Source organism: Schistocerca americana, chromosome 4, assembly GCF_021461395.2.
Source record: "Schistocerca americana isolate TAMUIC-IGC-003095 chromosome 4, iqSchAmer2.1, whole genome shotgun sequence".
Classification (NCBI taxonomy): Eukaryota; Metazoa; Arthropoda; class Insecta; order Orthoptera; family Acrididae; genus Schistocerca; species Schistocerca americana.
The window spans coordinates 736754368-736770928 of NC_060122.1; the positions used below are offsets into that span (position 1 = coordinate 736754368).

The window sequence follows — 16561 nt, forward strand, 5'->3', positions numbered from 1 at the left end:
ACTGTGGTATCGTGTTGAAGCTGCATGGGCAGCTGTACCTGTACACGCCATCCAAGCTCTGTTTGACTCAATGCCCAGGCATATCAAGGCCGTTATTACGGTCAGAGGTGGTTGTTCTGGGGACTAGTTTCTCAGGATCTATGCATCCAAATTGTGTGAAAATGTAATCACATGTCAGTTCTAGTATAATATATTTGTCCAATGAATACCCGTTTATCATCTACATCTACATTTATACTCCGCAAGCCACCCAACGGTGTGTGGCAGAGGGCACTTTATGTGCCACTGTCATTACCTCCCTTTCCTGTTCCAGTCGCGTATGGTTCGCGGGAAGAACGACTGTCTGAAAGCCTCCGTGGACGCTCTAATCTCTCTAATTTTACATTCGTGATCTCCTCGGGAGATATAAGTAGGGGTAAGCAATATATTCGATACCTCATCCAGAAATGTCTCGAAACCTGGCGAGCAAGCTACACCGCGATGCAGAGCGCCTCTCTTGCAGAGTCTGCCACTTGAGTTTGTTAAGCATCTCCGTAACGCTATCACGGTTACCAAATAACCCTGTGACGAAACGCGCCGCTCTTATTTGAATCTTCTCTATCTCTTCCATCAACCCGATCTGGTACGGATCCCACACTGATGAGCAATACTCAAGTATAGGTCGAATGAGTGTTTTGTAAGCCACCGCCTTTGTTGATGGACTACATTTTCTAAGGACTCTCCCAATGAATCTCAACCTGGTACCCGCCTTACCAACAATTAATTTTATATGATCATTCCACTTCATCTGCATTTCTTCTTGGTGTAGCAATTTTAATGGCCAGTAGTGTACTTTCTTTTGCAGATATGGTACTCGTATACTTGGTGTGTTATTTCTGTTCTCACCTTTAGCACTGAACTGCTCTCCTGTGCCATCATTTTATTGACTTCTTTTTCTTTTTCCCTGCTAGTCCATAAAGTGCTAAATTTCCTCTTTGGAATACTGATGCCGCACATCTGCTGCCTCTTCGGATGGGTCTCATTATACTGTGCTTTAGAGCAATTGTAAAAGATTTGTATTGGTCTTTCAAATTCTGCAAAAGACTTGTTTGATCTCAAGGTTAAAAAGCTTGATGCTGTTCGTCTTTATAGTCATCAGTATAAGAAATGAATTGTGAGGAATTCAAATGTAAGGGACGGGATACTGCTTGAGCCATAGCAGACAAATGGTGGCACTAAGAATAAAAGACATTCAATACATGGCCAACTACCTCCAGCTACTAACCCAGTTCTGTTCATTCACAAGAGGACATCCATATAACTGATAGTAAGACCTCCTTTTGCCACTATTACATTGTTTAATCCGTAGGATTCCATTGAGTTGTGATACACTTAGTGTCAGATTTCTGATTTGAGTGAATAGTTCTCACTGGATTTTTGAGTGGCAACCTCGATACTAGTTCATATCCAAAAAGATGCGCAGTGAGACTCATGGAGACAGTCAGTCCCGCTGATACCCTTCAGACACTGATTCAGTGACCTTTACTTTGTGGGTAGAATGGGTAGCAGCATTATAATACTGATATGGAGAAGTCAGATTCCAAATTGTTGCCACAAAGCTAAAAACATGTTGCATGTTTTTACAAACATCTGTGTTCATTTTCTAATTGACAAAAACAAATAGTCTGAATCAAAATAAGGAACTGCAGCCCCAAATATCTATTTCCATAGAATTTCACTGTTGCTATAATGTTCTCAACTAAATATCATTCCTTATACATCTGCCAGTTCCACACATGCACATGTCTACCACAAAGTCAACATGATGTGATATTTCAGCAGTTCGTTCGACCACTATCTTCAGGGAAGATGCTGTTTCTGAGTTTCTCTAAGCTGGTACCAGTTGCCGAAATATTATAGCAAGTTTATTTTGTAACTGGCAGCCATGTTGCCAGGAACATCTTTAAATAAAACCATGTTTGTAATTACATGCCTCTTCTGTTTATCATCATGACTGGTACTTTCGGGGCGTTAGCATGGTCTTGAAAATTGTACCCTCCCCTCTCACTTGTGGCGGATTATTCAGTCACTGATGTCTGTATCTATATTGCATTTGAAATCCTCTGCAGTTAATGAAAAGGACGTGTGACAGTTTGTTCATAAACTATGTCGAAGAGTTTGATGGCACTATCAGTTAATTTCTGAGTCATACTAAACAGTAATTAAGTTTAATGGTTTCTTGGCATTTCAACTTCACTACAGCATAGCTAACTGTAGATCTGAGCACTTTTACCACCATCTAAATCTCCGATAGAATACCTGAACTTGTAGGAGCTTGTATTTGTAACTTATAAGAACTTGCTAATTACCTCTGTCACCTTCTCTTTAACAGAAAACATTTATAAAATGTTGGCACTTTGAACCTTCATGTAGGCAATTCAACCTACACAACCTGCTGTCAAATGTATCACATTTGGTGAGGTGTTGGGGGACCCGTGAGGCAGAAAGGAACTGTGTGACAGAAGACCTAAAATTCTGATTCTTAGCTGGTACCTCTGATAGTAACCTGGTTCCTTTTTATTGATGTAGTCTCATTAAGATATCTTTGCCAGCATTGTGCTAATTTCTCCATGTGAGCTTATTTCCCTTATAATTTTTAAGTGCCATTTTAGTCCATTTTAGTGTAATAAACTTGTTGTTACCTTTTTTTCAGATTTTTTGGTATACCAAAAGAAATCTTGCCTGAAATCAGAAGTTCATCAGAAATTTATGGATACGTTGCTGCTTCTCCTTTGGAAGGAGTGCCTATTTCAGGGGTAGGTTGGTTTAAATGTCTCCATGAATGTTTCCTAAATTTTTCAGTCACTGTATTTATCTTCTACATCTACATCTGCATGATTACTCTGCAGTTCACAATTAAGTGCATGGCAGAGGGTTCGTCGAACCACCTTCAACCTACTTCCCTACAGTTCTTTTGGGTCTACGGAATGAAAACTGAATCTAATCTAAACTAACAGCATGCAGGAAAAACAAGCACTTATATCAGGGGCGGGCAAATGTTGCACGCGGCTCATAAGCGCACAGCGCTGCACGTGTGCTGCTCGCATGCAATCATCGACTGGAGCACTGTGACAGCCGGCAGGTTGCGGCAGCGTAGTGCCAGGCTAAGCTGCGGACGTTGATGCATAGCGACCACTACGTAGTGAATGTTGTATTTCAATAACCGGAAAATGCAGAGTGAAACAAGGAAACGGAAAAGCAGAGATTTGCTATCTTTTAAAAAGTAATGGGAGAATCTTTTTTTCTTTGTGCAAAAACGTGAAAATTCGAAATGTTTAATATGTGGTAGTATTCTCGCTGGTCAGCAAAAGTATAGTATTGAAGGCCATTATAACAAATTTCACAAGGACGAGTACAATTTATTGTCGGATTCTGAGCGGATGGGGAAATTGAGCTTAAGAAGAGCGATCTGATGATTCTAGATGAATGTGTCGTAGTTGCTGTGGTCACGAGAGATCTGCGACTTCCTTTCGTCGTATCTCTCATTTAACTGATTTAACATTTTATGGAGCACTGTTTTCAATTTTTCAGGTTGACAACAATAATAGCCCAGCGGTACGTGCAAGTTATAAGATTGCGCTTAATATAGCGAGAGCTGGAAAACCATTTCCTGAATTAGTAAGTGTCGGTTAGGAGCAAACATCAGTGATGAAAATTTAAGTAACTGTTTGTGTTTGTCTGTATGTAGAAATTTTGTTCCACTCCACCTGTGATAATTAAATAAAACGTATCGTAGGTAATAGGTACTCTTTCAAAACACGGCATCTTTCAAGCACTCCTACTAACCTTATTTCATTCCACTCCACCTGTGATAATTAAATAAAACATATCGTAGGTAATAGGTACTCTTTCAAACCACGGTATCTTTCAAGCACTCCTACTAATCAACTAAAGCAAGCTACGAAACAAAACGCATTGCACAGGAAGGAGCGGACAGAAGGTATGGTGGGGAGGGGAGATAAGTGGGTGGCCAGCTTGCCCCTGTGTGCACGCAGAACACCTGTTAACTGCACGCGTGCAAGTGCACCGCACACGTGCAGGATTCCTGCCCGCCCCTGACTTAAATCTTTCTGTGTGAGCTCCAATTTCTGTTGTTTTGTCATGATCATCATTTCTTGCTATGGATTTGGGAACCAACTGAATATGTTTGCATTCAGAGGAGAAGGTTGGTGATTGAAATTTCAGGAGAAGATTCTGCTGCAACAGCCTTTTTTTAAATGACTGCCACCCTAATTCACACATCATGTCCGTTGCACTCTATCTCCTGTTCCGCAATAATACAAAACGAACTTCCCTTCTGTGAACTTTTTTGATGTCCTCCGTCAGTCTCATCTGATGCGGATTCCACACTACACACCAATAATCCAGAAGAGGACGGAGAAGTGTGGTGTACGCAGTCTCTCTAGTCAACCTGTTGCATTTCCTAAGTGTTCTAGCAATAAATTGCAGTTGTTGGGTAGCTTTATCCACAGTGCTATCTTTGTGAACATTCCAACTGAAGTTATTAGTAGTAATCCGTAAGTATTTAGTTGAATTTACAGCCTTTAGATTTGTTGCATGAGTTACTGTGTAACCAGAAGTTAGCACATTTCTTTTAGTACCCATGTGGATAACTTCACACTTTTCTTTATTTAGAGTCAATTGCCATATTTTGCACTATACAGATATTTTGTCTAGATAATTTTGTAGTTGGTTTTTATCAAGATGGCAAATCACAGCATCATCTACAAACAATCTAAGACAGCTACTCAGATTGTCTCCTATGTCGTTTATGCAGATCAGGAACAGCAGAAGGCCTACAACACTTCCTTGGGGAATGCCAGATGACTTCCGTCAATTACTATGAACTGTGACCCACCTGACAGGAACTCGCGAATCCAGTCACACAACTGAGGCAATAGTCCATAGGCATGCCATTTTAACAAAAGAAGCTTGTGAACAATGATGTTGAAAGCCTTCTGGAAATCTAAAAATACAGAATCAGTTTGACAACCCCAGTCGATAGCACTCATTGCTTTGTGAGAGTAGATAGCTAGTTGTGTTTCACAAGAACAATTTTTCCTGAATCTGTGCTGACTATTAGTCAATAAATTGTTTTCTTGTGGTAATTCAGTATGTTCGAACACAGAATATGTTCCAAAACTCTACTGCAAATCGATGTTAGTGATACGGGTCTGTAATTAATTGGATTACTCCTGTTTTTTCATTTTTCTTTGGTGTTGGCATAACTTGTGCAATGTTGCAGTCTTTAGGTACAGATCTTTCAATGAGCGAGCGGTTGTATGTCATTGTTAGATATGGCACTATTGTATCAGCATACTCTGAAAGGAACCTGACTGGTATGCAATCTGGATCAGAAGCCTTGCCTTTATTAACTGATTTAAGCTGCTTCACTACATTGGGGATATCTTCTTCTAAGTTACTCATGTTGGCAGTTGTTCTGGATTCAAGTTCTGGAATATTTACTTTGTCCTCTTTAGTGAACGAGTTTTGGAAAACCGTGTTTAGTAACTCTGCCTTAGTGGCACAGTCATCAGTGACATGACCGTTGTTATTGTGCAGTGATGGTATTGATAGCGTCTTGCCGTTGGTGTACTTTACATGTGACCAGAATCTCAATGAGTTTTCTGCCAGATTTTGAGACAGAGTTTCATGTGGAAACTGTTAAAAGCATCTTGCATTGAAGTTTGCACTAAACTTTGAGTTTCTGGAAAATTTCGCCAATCTTGTGGATTTTGCATTCTTTTAAATTAGGCATGCTTTTCTCGTTGCCTCTGCATTAGTGTATGAGGGGGAGGATCAGCACCATTGCTTATTAATTTATGTGGTATATATATCTCAATTGTCATTAATACAGTTTTTTTGAATTCAAACCCTGTGTAGTCTGTTCTTACATAGTCAGATTGGAAGAAGTGGAGACTGTCTCTTAGATAGGTGTCTATTAATTTGTATCTGTTTTTTTTTTTTTTTAATAGATGTACTTTACATTTATTTTTGGTGGGTTTGGTTGTTATGGTGTTCAGTCTTGCTACAACTGCCTTGTGTTCACTAATTCCTGTACCCGCCATGATGCTCTCTATTTGTTGCTAACAGAACAAGTACGTTTTCGCAACCATTTGTACTTCGATTGGGCTCCTGAATTAATTGTTTGAAATAATTTTCTGAGAAAGCATTTGGTAAAATTTTGGATGATGTTTTATGCCTATCGCCAGCTAGCATGTATTTTTCGCAACATATTAAGGGCAGATTGAAGTCACCACCGACAAAAATTGTGGAACTGGGGTACCCGTTTGAAATGAGACTCAAGTTTCCTTTTAATTGTTCAGCAACTGCATCGTCTGACTTTGGGTCAGTAAAACGAACCAATTATTAATTTATTCTGGTCGTCAAGTATAACCTCAACCCATATTAACTCACAGGGACTATCTACTTAAATTTCACTACAAAGTAAACGACTTCTGACAGCAATAAACCCTCCAACACCGACTGTATGTAATCTGTCCTTTTTGAACATGGTTGGGTCGTTTGAAAAAAATTTGGCTGAACTCATCTTCGTCTTCAGCCAGCGTTCTGTACCTGGAACAATTTGGGCGAGTGCTTTCTATTAACGCTTGGAGCTCTGGTTATTTCCCAACACAGCTACAATAATTTACTACTACAATATCAGTTTTTGTTCTCTGTACCTTCCTGCGTATGCCCTGCGCCCTTGTAGACTGAGACCCTTCCTGTAATTCCCGGAGACCCTCTAACCTAAAAGAACTGCCCAGTCCCTTCCACACAGCCCCTGCTACCCGTGTAGCCACTTTGTGTGTGTAGTGGACTCCTGATCTAGTAAGCAGAACCCAGAAACCCACCACTCAATGGCGCAAGTTGAGGAATCTGCAACCTACATGGTCGCAGAACCTCCTGAGCCTCTGATTGATACCCTCCACTTGGCTCTGTACCAAAGGACCACAGTCGGTCCTGTCGATGATGCTGCGGATGGTGAGCTCTGTCTTCATCTCGCAAGCGAGACTGGCAGTCCCTACCACTTCAGCTAAACTAATCTCAAGAGAACGCGCTCTGCCAAAAATACTTCACCAAAATTAGTTTTCTGTGCATTTTCCACTGATATCTGTGATATTTTGTTTAAATAATTGGTCTTTGTAACATGTTATTTATGAGAGTCACTTAAACAGCAATGTTTACAAATATTTCAGAAAATTGGGAGACAAGTGGAACACACTTAATTTCGTTCTTCTATATGGGATACATTTACACTAATCAGTAACATTAACTAAATCATGATGGCTAAATTCTAAACTTAATTCAATTATTGCCTATGGTGCTCAGTTTTCTTTTGACATGCTGTCCCCAACCTATCAAAATCCTTGAAAATACTGAATGTGGGTTATTCTCCTCCAGCTTAATGTAATTCTTCAGCAGATGCAATTGATGAATAAACACTTTAAGGCTCTCATACATGACAGTTCAGAAATCCCCCTTGAGGAAATGAAGGTTTGGCAACATTGCTGATGTGCTTTGTTTAAAAAAACGGAATAATATTGTGTTGTAATGCTATGTTAGGTGCAGATTGCATTTCATCATTGCAAGTTTGGTCAACAGTGTTTGGAAATGATTGGTTGTTTTCATAATTATGGAGGTTTATTATCTTTTTGCTAATTCAAAGTAAATGTTACCATCTTTTTAAGTAGGGCAAATTCTTTTTGTGGGAGAGTTAGCTATGGTAAGTAGTTGTTTTTTTCTGAATATTTCTCTAAGGAAGATGATGTGGTATTTTGTGATGATATTGCATCTTTTATGGAGCTTTATTGAGCATAATTTTAGTGTTGAGTTATGCCTCTTCGTAGGTAGTATGAAAGCAAGACTTCTCCACAATGATAAAAATCTCCTGCTGTTCTGATTGGTCATGTAATTAACGATGAGGAGACATTAGAAAACTTTAAACTGTTACTCTCACTCAAACAATACAAGAAATATGAATACCATGTATGTGAAGATCTCAGAATAATGCATTTTGGCTGAGTGTGTAGCTTTGGTACACAAAGGTGAGCTGCATTTCACACGAGGGGGGCAGAAGAGGGGAGAAAAAACATATTCTGAAAGTAAATGGTGTGTTCAGAATGAAACTTTGATCTCATATCATTCCTCTTCTTGGTCAGAAAAATGTGTACCTGCATCCTCTGCACATTAAATTGGGTGTCCTCAAAAACTTTGTGCAAGCTGTGGAGGAATTATTTCATGGATTCATATTCATATATTTACAAGAGGAGATCCCATGGATCAGACTAGGAAAAATAAAAAAATTAGATTTTGTAAGACGATAAAATAATGAAGTAATTATTAATGAGCATTTGCATGGTTGTGTTTCATAAAAAGTCGACAAGACCATTTTAGGCAAACTTAAGGCAGAGAACTTTCACAATATCATATATGAACCATGATACATAACATGTCTTGTTTGATCATTTTGATATCTTCCCAGATAGCTTTGATGTTCTAATAATAATAATAATAATAATAATAATAATAATCACAAAATGTCGAGTGTTGTCCATTTCCTATTAGACCTTATAAAACTTTCCTGGGGCAGATCATCATAGGAATTGATTTCTCTGTCATTTATATTCTCAGCTCTTGTTGTGAGAGCAAAACCTATTTCAATATACATACACTATGTGATCAAGAGTATCCGGACACCTGGCTGAAAATGACTTACAAGTTCATGGTGCCCTCCATCGGTAATGCCGGAATTCACTGTGGTGTTGGCCCATCCTTAACCTTGGTGACAGCTTCCACTCTTGCAGAGATATGTTCAATCAGGTGCTGGAGGGTTTCTTGGGGAATGACAGCCCATTCTTCACGGTGTGCTGCACTGAGGAGAGCTATCAATGTTGGTCGGTGAAACATGGCATGAAATCAGCGTTCCAAAACATCCCAAAGGTGTTCTATAGGATTCTGGTCGGGACACTGTGTAGGCCAGTCCTTTACAGGGATGTTATTGTCACGTAACCACTCCACCACATGCTGTGCATTATGGAAAGGTGTTTTTTCACTGTTCAATCGTCCAATGTTTACACTCCTTATACCAAGCATGGCGTCGTATGGCATTTACCAGCGTGATGTGTGGCTTATGAACAGCCGCTTGACCGTGAAATCCTAGTTTTCTCTCCTGCTGCCTAACTGTCATAGTACTTGCAGTGGATCCTGATGCAGTTTGGAATTTCTGTGTGGTGGTCTGGGTAGATGTCTGCCTATTAGACATTACAACCCTTTTCAACTGTCAGTGGCCTCTGTCAGTCATCAGACGAGATCGGCCTGTACGCTTTTGTGTTGAATGTGTCCCTTCACATTTCCACTTCACTATCACATCCGAAACAGTGGACCTAGGGATGTTTAGGTGTGTGGAAATATCGTGTATAGGCGTATGACACAAGTGACACTCAATCACCTGACCACGTTCGAAGTCCGTGAGTTTCGCAGAGTGCCCCATTCTGCTCTCTCATGATGTCTAATGACTACTGAGGTCACTGATATGGTGTACCTGGCAGTAGGTGGTAGCACAATGCACCTAATATGAAAAATGTATGTTTTTGGGGATGTCCAGATACTTTTGATCACACAGTGTATGCTGATCTAAGCACTTACAGAAATTATCACGTAAAAACAGAAATTCTGGATTAAGATCTGGCTGGCTTCAGAGCAGAATTATCTTCCAGAAAAAGTTTGTTTTGTTCTTGTTACTGGGATAAAGTTTTAAAAACCAGTATAACCCTTAAATGATGAGCTAATTCTCTTAATAGAATGTTTTTAAACTGATACCACTATAATATGAAAATGCCCAGTTTTTTAATAAATGTGAAATATATTTTCAGTGCCACTTTTGTGTTGTCTTGTAGCCATACACATGAGATTAAAGCCTAGGATAGTGAAAATAGGTTACAATGAGGAAGATTTTACATAATTCATTACAGTTCTGTTCATTAACTGTGGCCATATCAATCTGCATTCATCATGAATTGTTTTGATGTCTTTGAAACCAACCAACCAATCAACCAGTTCACTAAATTAAAGAACCCGAATGACTACCTGCTATTTTGATTTGCTTTTGCAAAGACTTATTTTATTGTATTTTTTTCTTTTCTTCATAATTTCTTTGTCATGTACACAGACTGATTTTAAAACTTCTTTGACTGTGTTAAAGAAAACAACAACAACATTTAATAACAATATGCTGACTTAAGAAATGTATGCAAGGGAAGCACCAACTGCCTGGGACATCTCAGAAATTCGGCTTTATAATATTCACCCATTTTATGAAACATAAGTTTGATAAATTTTCTGTTGTAGTGCTATGAAGCAAACTGTTTGTAGGTGTTGTTTAGGAAAAGGATAAGTATAAACATATTGTCTATGCAGTGGTTGTATGTACAGTATTTTCAATGACTGACATCAATGGGGATATAGAAAGAGCTTTATCTTGATTTGGAAATTTTGTTGTTATTTGCTAAGTACAGTAAAAAACACTGCCAACTTCGAAAATGGTGCTTTGATAGGTGGAATTTGATATTATGCATTCATGTTTCCAAAAAAGTCGCACTGAAGGCAATAGCTGTATCAACAGCACCGTGTACCAACATTTACAACAAAATTGGTTTTAAACATGATTGAACCATATTAACTGTAATAAACAGCAAAAGTGCAATATTTGAATAGAAAAATCTTGGAACTGTCTTGATGTGTTTTGACATGATCAACAGTTTCTGTGACAACTCATCACTGATGAACATGTATTCTATGCAGTTCTCTATGCATAATCCAAATAACGTACGAGTACTGAAATGTTCCATTGATGTTGGAAATCTTTGCCCTTGTCACCTAACAAAAGATAGCAAACAGATTCAGTGTATGGTTTATGTAGACCACCTATGACAGGAGAAAACTGTTACTGATGAGTGTTATAAGACTTTGATTAATCAGGTGCATCAGTTTTATATTTTCAAGATCTTTGTGCTTTCGTATGAAAATGGTGCAGTAGTTCACATCATTGACAGTGCTATGGAATTGTGTAAGTTTGACTTTAGAGTGTTGTCATGTGCACTGTACTTGTCAATTGTAACAATAGTTCTTGTCATGTAGGAGAGTGCTTCCACACAGAAGTAGAGCGATAGGAAAGTGTGGAGGGCATGAAGTTTGCATAAATGTGATGCAAAGAATGGACAAAATCCTTGTTGCCAAACAACAATCAGGGTCATTTGCCTATGGTACACCGTGTTACACATTCAAATCTGTGATGAGAATAATACATTTTAAAACCAAATTCAGTCAGTTGCCTACCCATGAGAGATGTGTCAGTGAAGTTGCATTCACTGCTCCACAGCCGTAGTTGATGTCATCTCATAAGGCGAGACATCTGATGCAGCTTTGTGAATTATTTGAAGCACAAACTGGAATCATTTGTTTGTGTGACATATGTGCCTTATAGTGTAGAAGACCACTGATATCCAAATGGGTAACTCTCCTTGTAATTTTAAGACATTTACCAATTCATGCCTTGAAAATGATGGTGTTATCTGTCAGAATATCATAGTTTTTGACAGATTTATCTGGCCGCATTCTTGCAAGTTGTTTGTAGAATAGTAAACAGTGGAAAAAGCTTAAATTTCACAATGAACTAACTAGCTTCTACTTCCACTTATGAAAGACATTGAAAATTATATACTTCTTAGAATACAAATTCCTAATAAATACAGGCTAGGAATTCCTCGTACACTATTTATGCAGCAGATTTGTTGTCAGACAAAAACATTTTTTAAGCCATAATCCTTTAAATCAAAGAACCATTATTACCTTTCTTTGTTCCAAGGTCTACGTTGGAATTCCGTCGTCATCCCTGCCTGAGTATATGTCTGAGCCATCTGACTGTAAAAATATGGTAATAGGTTCAAGGCTTATATCCATCTTCACCTCCCTATTAAAGTCTTCTGCCTGAAGCTTTTCAGAGTGCTGCACTCTGCCCAAGCTGAAGGGGAGATTTGTCTACTGCTCATCCACAGCCAATTCAGTGTCTGCTATCTTGAAGGTTTTGTTCTTTTCCACCAGATAGCTTTTAATGTGTGCCCAAATTAATTGAATAGATTGTACTGACTGCGGTAGGGGGTAAACACAAAACTGTGTGACCAACTTTACATACAAGTAAGTAAAGTTTGTACGTTTTGTCCTATGAGTTGTACAAATTAATGAGTTGCAGTAGTTTGGTATGAGTACGGATTATAACATGCAGAATATTTTTCTTTTTAAGACAGATGCAATATCTACTTTCCTGGCGTATATGCTTTCTGTACAGCTAAATGTTTTCTCTGTACAGCTAAATGATAACTAGCACAAAGAGAGTACGGGGACAATAATAAGGAGGTGATAGGACAGAGGAGATGGAAATTGCTGGTTGGAGGGTGTTGGGACAGTAGGTTGCCATAGGTTGAGACCGGGATAGTTTTGGGTGTGGAGAATATTTGTAAGGATAACTCCCGTCTGTGCAGTCCGGAAAAGCTGGTGGTGGAGAGGAGGATCTTGTTTTCGAAGACTGCTTCACTAATTGCGCTATCTGGATCTTCCCCTCCATTGCTAGCTTTTCTGAACTGCACAGATGGGAGTTATCCTTACATCACATTCTCTGCTCCCAAAATTATCGCAGCCTCAACCTGTAGTAACCTACTGTACCCACACCTTCCACCCAACAGTTTCCACTCCTTCTGTCGTATCACCTCACTATTCTCATTCCCTCACCCTCTTTGTGTGCTGCCCACTGCCAGTGCACCCACCCATCTTTACCCTCCCCTGCTCCTCCTCTTTCACTCTCCATTCTCCCCCCTTCCCCCTCCCCCCTTCCCCTCCCTCCTCCCCCTCCCCCATTCCCTGTTCCACAGCCTCCCGATGCTGTGCGTGTGGGCAGTCTGGTCCCTGTAAGCTCCGTCAGACAGCACTCCCCCCCCCCCCCTCCCCCCTTCCATCCACACACTGCTATCCCTTCCGCTTCCTCTTTCCCTTCCCCACCCTTCGAGATTGCTGCTTTTGTTCTACTCAACAACAGTATTCTGGTCTGAGTTGCTGGAGATGGTAGTTGTGTATGTGAGGTGTGCTTACTTATTTGAATGAAAATGTGTGTGTTTCCTTTTCTGATGAAGGCTTTGGCTGATGGGTAATATGTAAGGTCATTTCGTTGTGCCTGTCTGCAACTTGACCTGTCATCGTAACAGTCAGTAGCAATTTACCTTTTCCTTATATTGTTGTTATTCCAACCTCGAGTTTCCGATGTCTAATTGGAAAGGTATTTGTTCAAAATATAAATCACGTATTCTTAATTTTAAGAGGTTATTTATTTTATTGTTAACATTGGAAAAATTAAAGGAACTAAAATGTTCTTTGCCTAGATAGTGTTGGAAGGAGGATGCACTGAAAAACAAAAACCAATTTACAAAAACTCGTATGTTTTTTGTGTGGGAACACTGATAAGTGATTCTTGTATTATTCACCCTTTACTTATTATTTTTTAATACATGTAATGTATAATTCCACACGGGGTGTAACATTTCTTCTTTTTTTTATTTCAGTGTCTCGGTGACCAGCAGTCTGCTCTTGTTGGTCAAATGTGTTTACATCAAGGTCAAGCCAAGAACACTTATGGAACTGGATGCTTCTTACTGTATAATACAGGAACAGCTGTAAGAAAATTTAATGTGAAATAGCCTCCAGGGGGGCTTACAACTGTTTTGTGAGTACAAGTGTGGCGAATAGGGGGCCACAAGACATTGCAGTACTTCTTCCTTTCAGATTTGCTGCTGACAACAGCTTGCTCACAGGACATCAGTTATGGCTTTTCTATTTTGATTAATTCATGTTTGGTCCCCACAGCTGGGGTTTGATTTCCACCTTTTCAAAATATTTTTACAGGCATGTGGGGTGTCTGGGGAAGGTCACTCAGTACTGAGCATGGTAACCAGTTGGTGGTCATCTGGTAACTGTAAGGTTGTAATCCCTGACTACACAGGAAGCACACTATTCATGCCCAAACTGTTGCCTCCCTGCGCATGCCGAGGAGTAGGTGCCTGTCTGTTTAGGGCACCAGTACTCTGGGTAGTGATCTTATGGCCAGATAGATGGTCATTGTCCTAACTAGATGGAACCTGTGGGAGACCCTTCTTTCAGAGCAGGAAGGTATCTGGCACCATAAAGTAACCTAAGTTTTCAGCCAGTGGTTGTGAAATTCAGACCAGAACTCTTCACTGCATATTGTTACAACCCGAAGAACTTACACTCCTTGGCCATTCTGCAGGATGAAAGCAAAACCAAACGAACTGCGGAATTTTACTCCCCTCAGTCCCCAGTTTTGCAACCATACAGATGGAGAGTCCCTTCTATCTACTAAGCCAATATTTCCTAAACAGAATACCAAAAATGTGTAATGAGAAATCTCTTCCCACACTACATTACAAAGTGTTTCTATCTTAATTAAACAGTGAATTCTACCCAGTCCCAGGAATTACTATCTTGTAGAAAAAACTCTGTGATGTCTCTGTTACTGTAATACTCCATAAAAGCCAAAACATTGCACATGGTTTAAATTTGACAGGAACTTAAAGCTGCAGACAGATGAAGAACAATGTGAACATTTGGAAAAGTAAGGAATTCACCGCATACATTTTGTATGTTCAGGCCTGCCAGACAACAAGTGTGACAACACTGAAGCATTCCTCCTTGCTTTTTAGGAGATTCCCTTCCTGATATGGTCAAAATCATGGTTAACAGTTTTGTTATGAAGCTGTGGCATTTTAAATACCAATACATGGGAATACACATCCCCGGTGTTCATACTACCTGATTTTTGGAGACTCTTGTTGACTGCTTCATGAAAACTCACTATCTAAGCTACCCCCTGTCTCTGTGAATTGTGGAAATGACCACCTTCATGATCCCTCAAATGTGCTACCCTAATTAAGGAATACAAATCCAAGAATATAATGTCTACAATCACCTCACATGTTTTTAACTTCCTAAAAAGTACTATATTTTACATTCTGTTTCAGTGATATTGGCTTTCGTGTCTACTGTGGTCTGGTTATCTGCAGTACTTATTGTATTTACTCCCTCTCCAGTGTTGCACAAGTAAAGTAGACTATGAAAATTTCCCCTCTTGGGGTTCCTGATGCACTAATTTCGGGGCTCCCAGCCAGAGAGGCGTCCACCTCCTTCGGTGTCTGTCTATCACAACACCTTTTTTCAGAAACACTGTCCTCAGAAATCTACAGACTGCCACCCCAACACCAGTCAGTGGCTGTAGGAGCCACAGCTTATGGGTTCCATGGCTGCCTGTTTTTCTTAGTTTCCTACCACTACAGTTTATAAGCCCTGACAGGAGTCCTGACTGCAAAAAGAGGAGAAATGTTGGAAGAAAGCTATGCCAGTGATCTTGGAGGCAGCGGAACCTCCCATTCCATCAGATTCCAAACTATGGTCATTGATGTTGTTCCTCTCCCACCAGTGACAACAGTGATCCTGGGACGTAAACTGTCCTCTTGGCCTTTTCACATGTGGCTGAAGACTTCTGGCGTAAGAAGTCACCCTCATTCTGTTAATGGCTTTGTCAAAGAGGGCATAGGAGTGGGCAGAAGTTGTGGGCACTCTCTTGGCCTTGGGCTGGGAAACTTACACTAAGATGAAGAAGAATAAGCAGTGATCAGTGACATGTGGATGCAGAAGGCAATGGAAACCACTGCATTGAAGACATAATGTGTATCTACGTGACAAGTCTGTAATTGAAAAGTGTCATGGTCACCTCTCCATTTGCAGCAAATTCCAGACTAGTTCTTCAGTTCCTCATTCGGATCTCTGGAAGGGGACTGTCCGGAGGCTGAGGGGTGGGGGGTGGGTAGGGGATGACCATGAGAAAAAGGTAGAATAACCAAGGAAAGGATAATGTTCTATGAGTTAGGGGATGGAATGTCAGAAGTTTGAATGTTGTAGGCAAGTTAGAAATTTGGAAAGGAAAATGCTAAGGCTCAGTCTAAATATAGTGGTGGTCAATGAAATAAAATGGAAAGAAGACGAGGATTTCTGGTCAGACGAGTGAAGGCAATATCATAACCCATAACAGTTCAGTGACAAGGTTGTTCTCATCAGAATCAACAAACCAAACACAGACAATAACAGTTCACGTATACATGCTGTCATCGCAAGCAGAATATGAAGAGACAGAGAAATCGTATAAGGATATTGAAGATGTAATTCAATACATAAAGGGAGATGAAAATCTAATAGTCCTTGGGGATTGGAATTCAGTTATAGGGAAAGGAGTAGAAGAAAGGGTCATGGGACAGTATGGGCTTGGTGGTAACATTGAGAGAGGAGCAAGACTAATAGAATTCTGTAATAAATTTCAGTTAGTAATATTGAAAACTCTGTTTGAGAATGATGAGAGGAGGAGGTATACTTGAAAATGGCTGGGAGATAATGAGAAGATTTCATG

The 16561-nt window shown here is 39.8% G+C and overlaps 1 protein-coding gene across 2 annotated transcripts in view; it reads left to right on the plus strand.

Moving 5' to 3' along the window:
* Positions 1–16561, plus strand: part of LOC124612277 (glycerol kinase-like) — a 174733-nt gene that overhangs the window by 36502 nt on the left and 121670 nt on the right. For both annotated transcript variants that reach the window (XM_047140381.1, XM_047140382.1), the window contains 2 exons: positions 2693–2795; positions 13650–13760. In XM_047140381.1, the coding sequence (XP_046996337.1) occupies positions 2693–2795; positions 13650–13760 (214 nt within the window). The remainder of the gene's footprint in view (positions 1–2692; positions 2796–13649; positions 13761–16561) is intronic.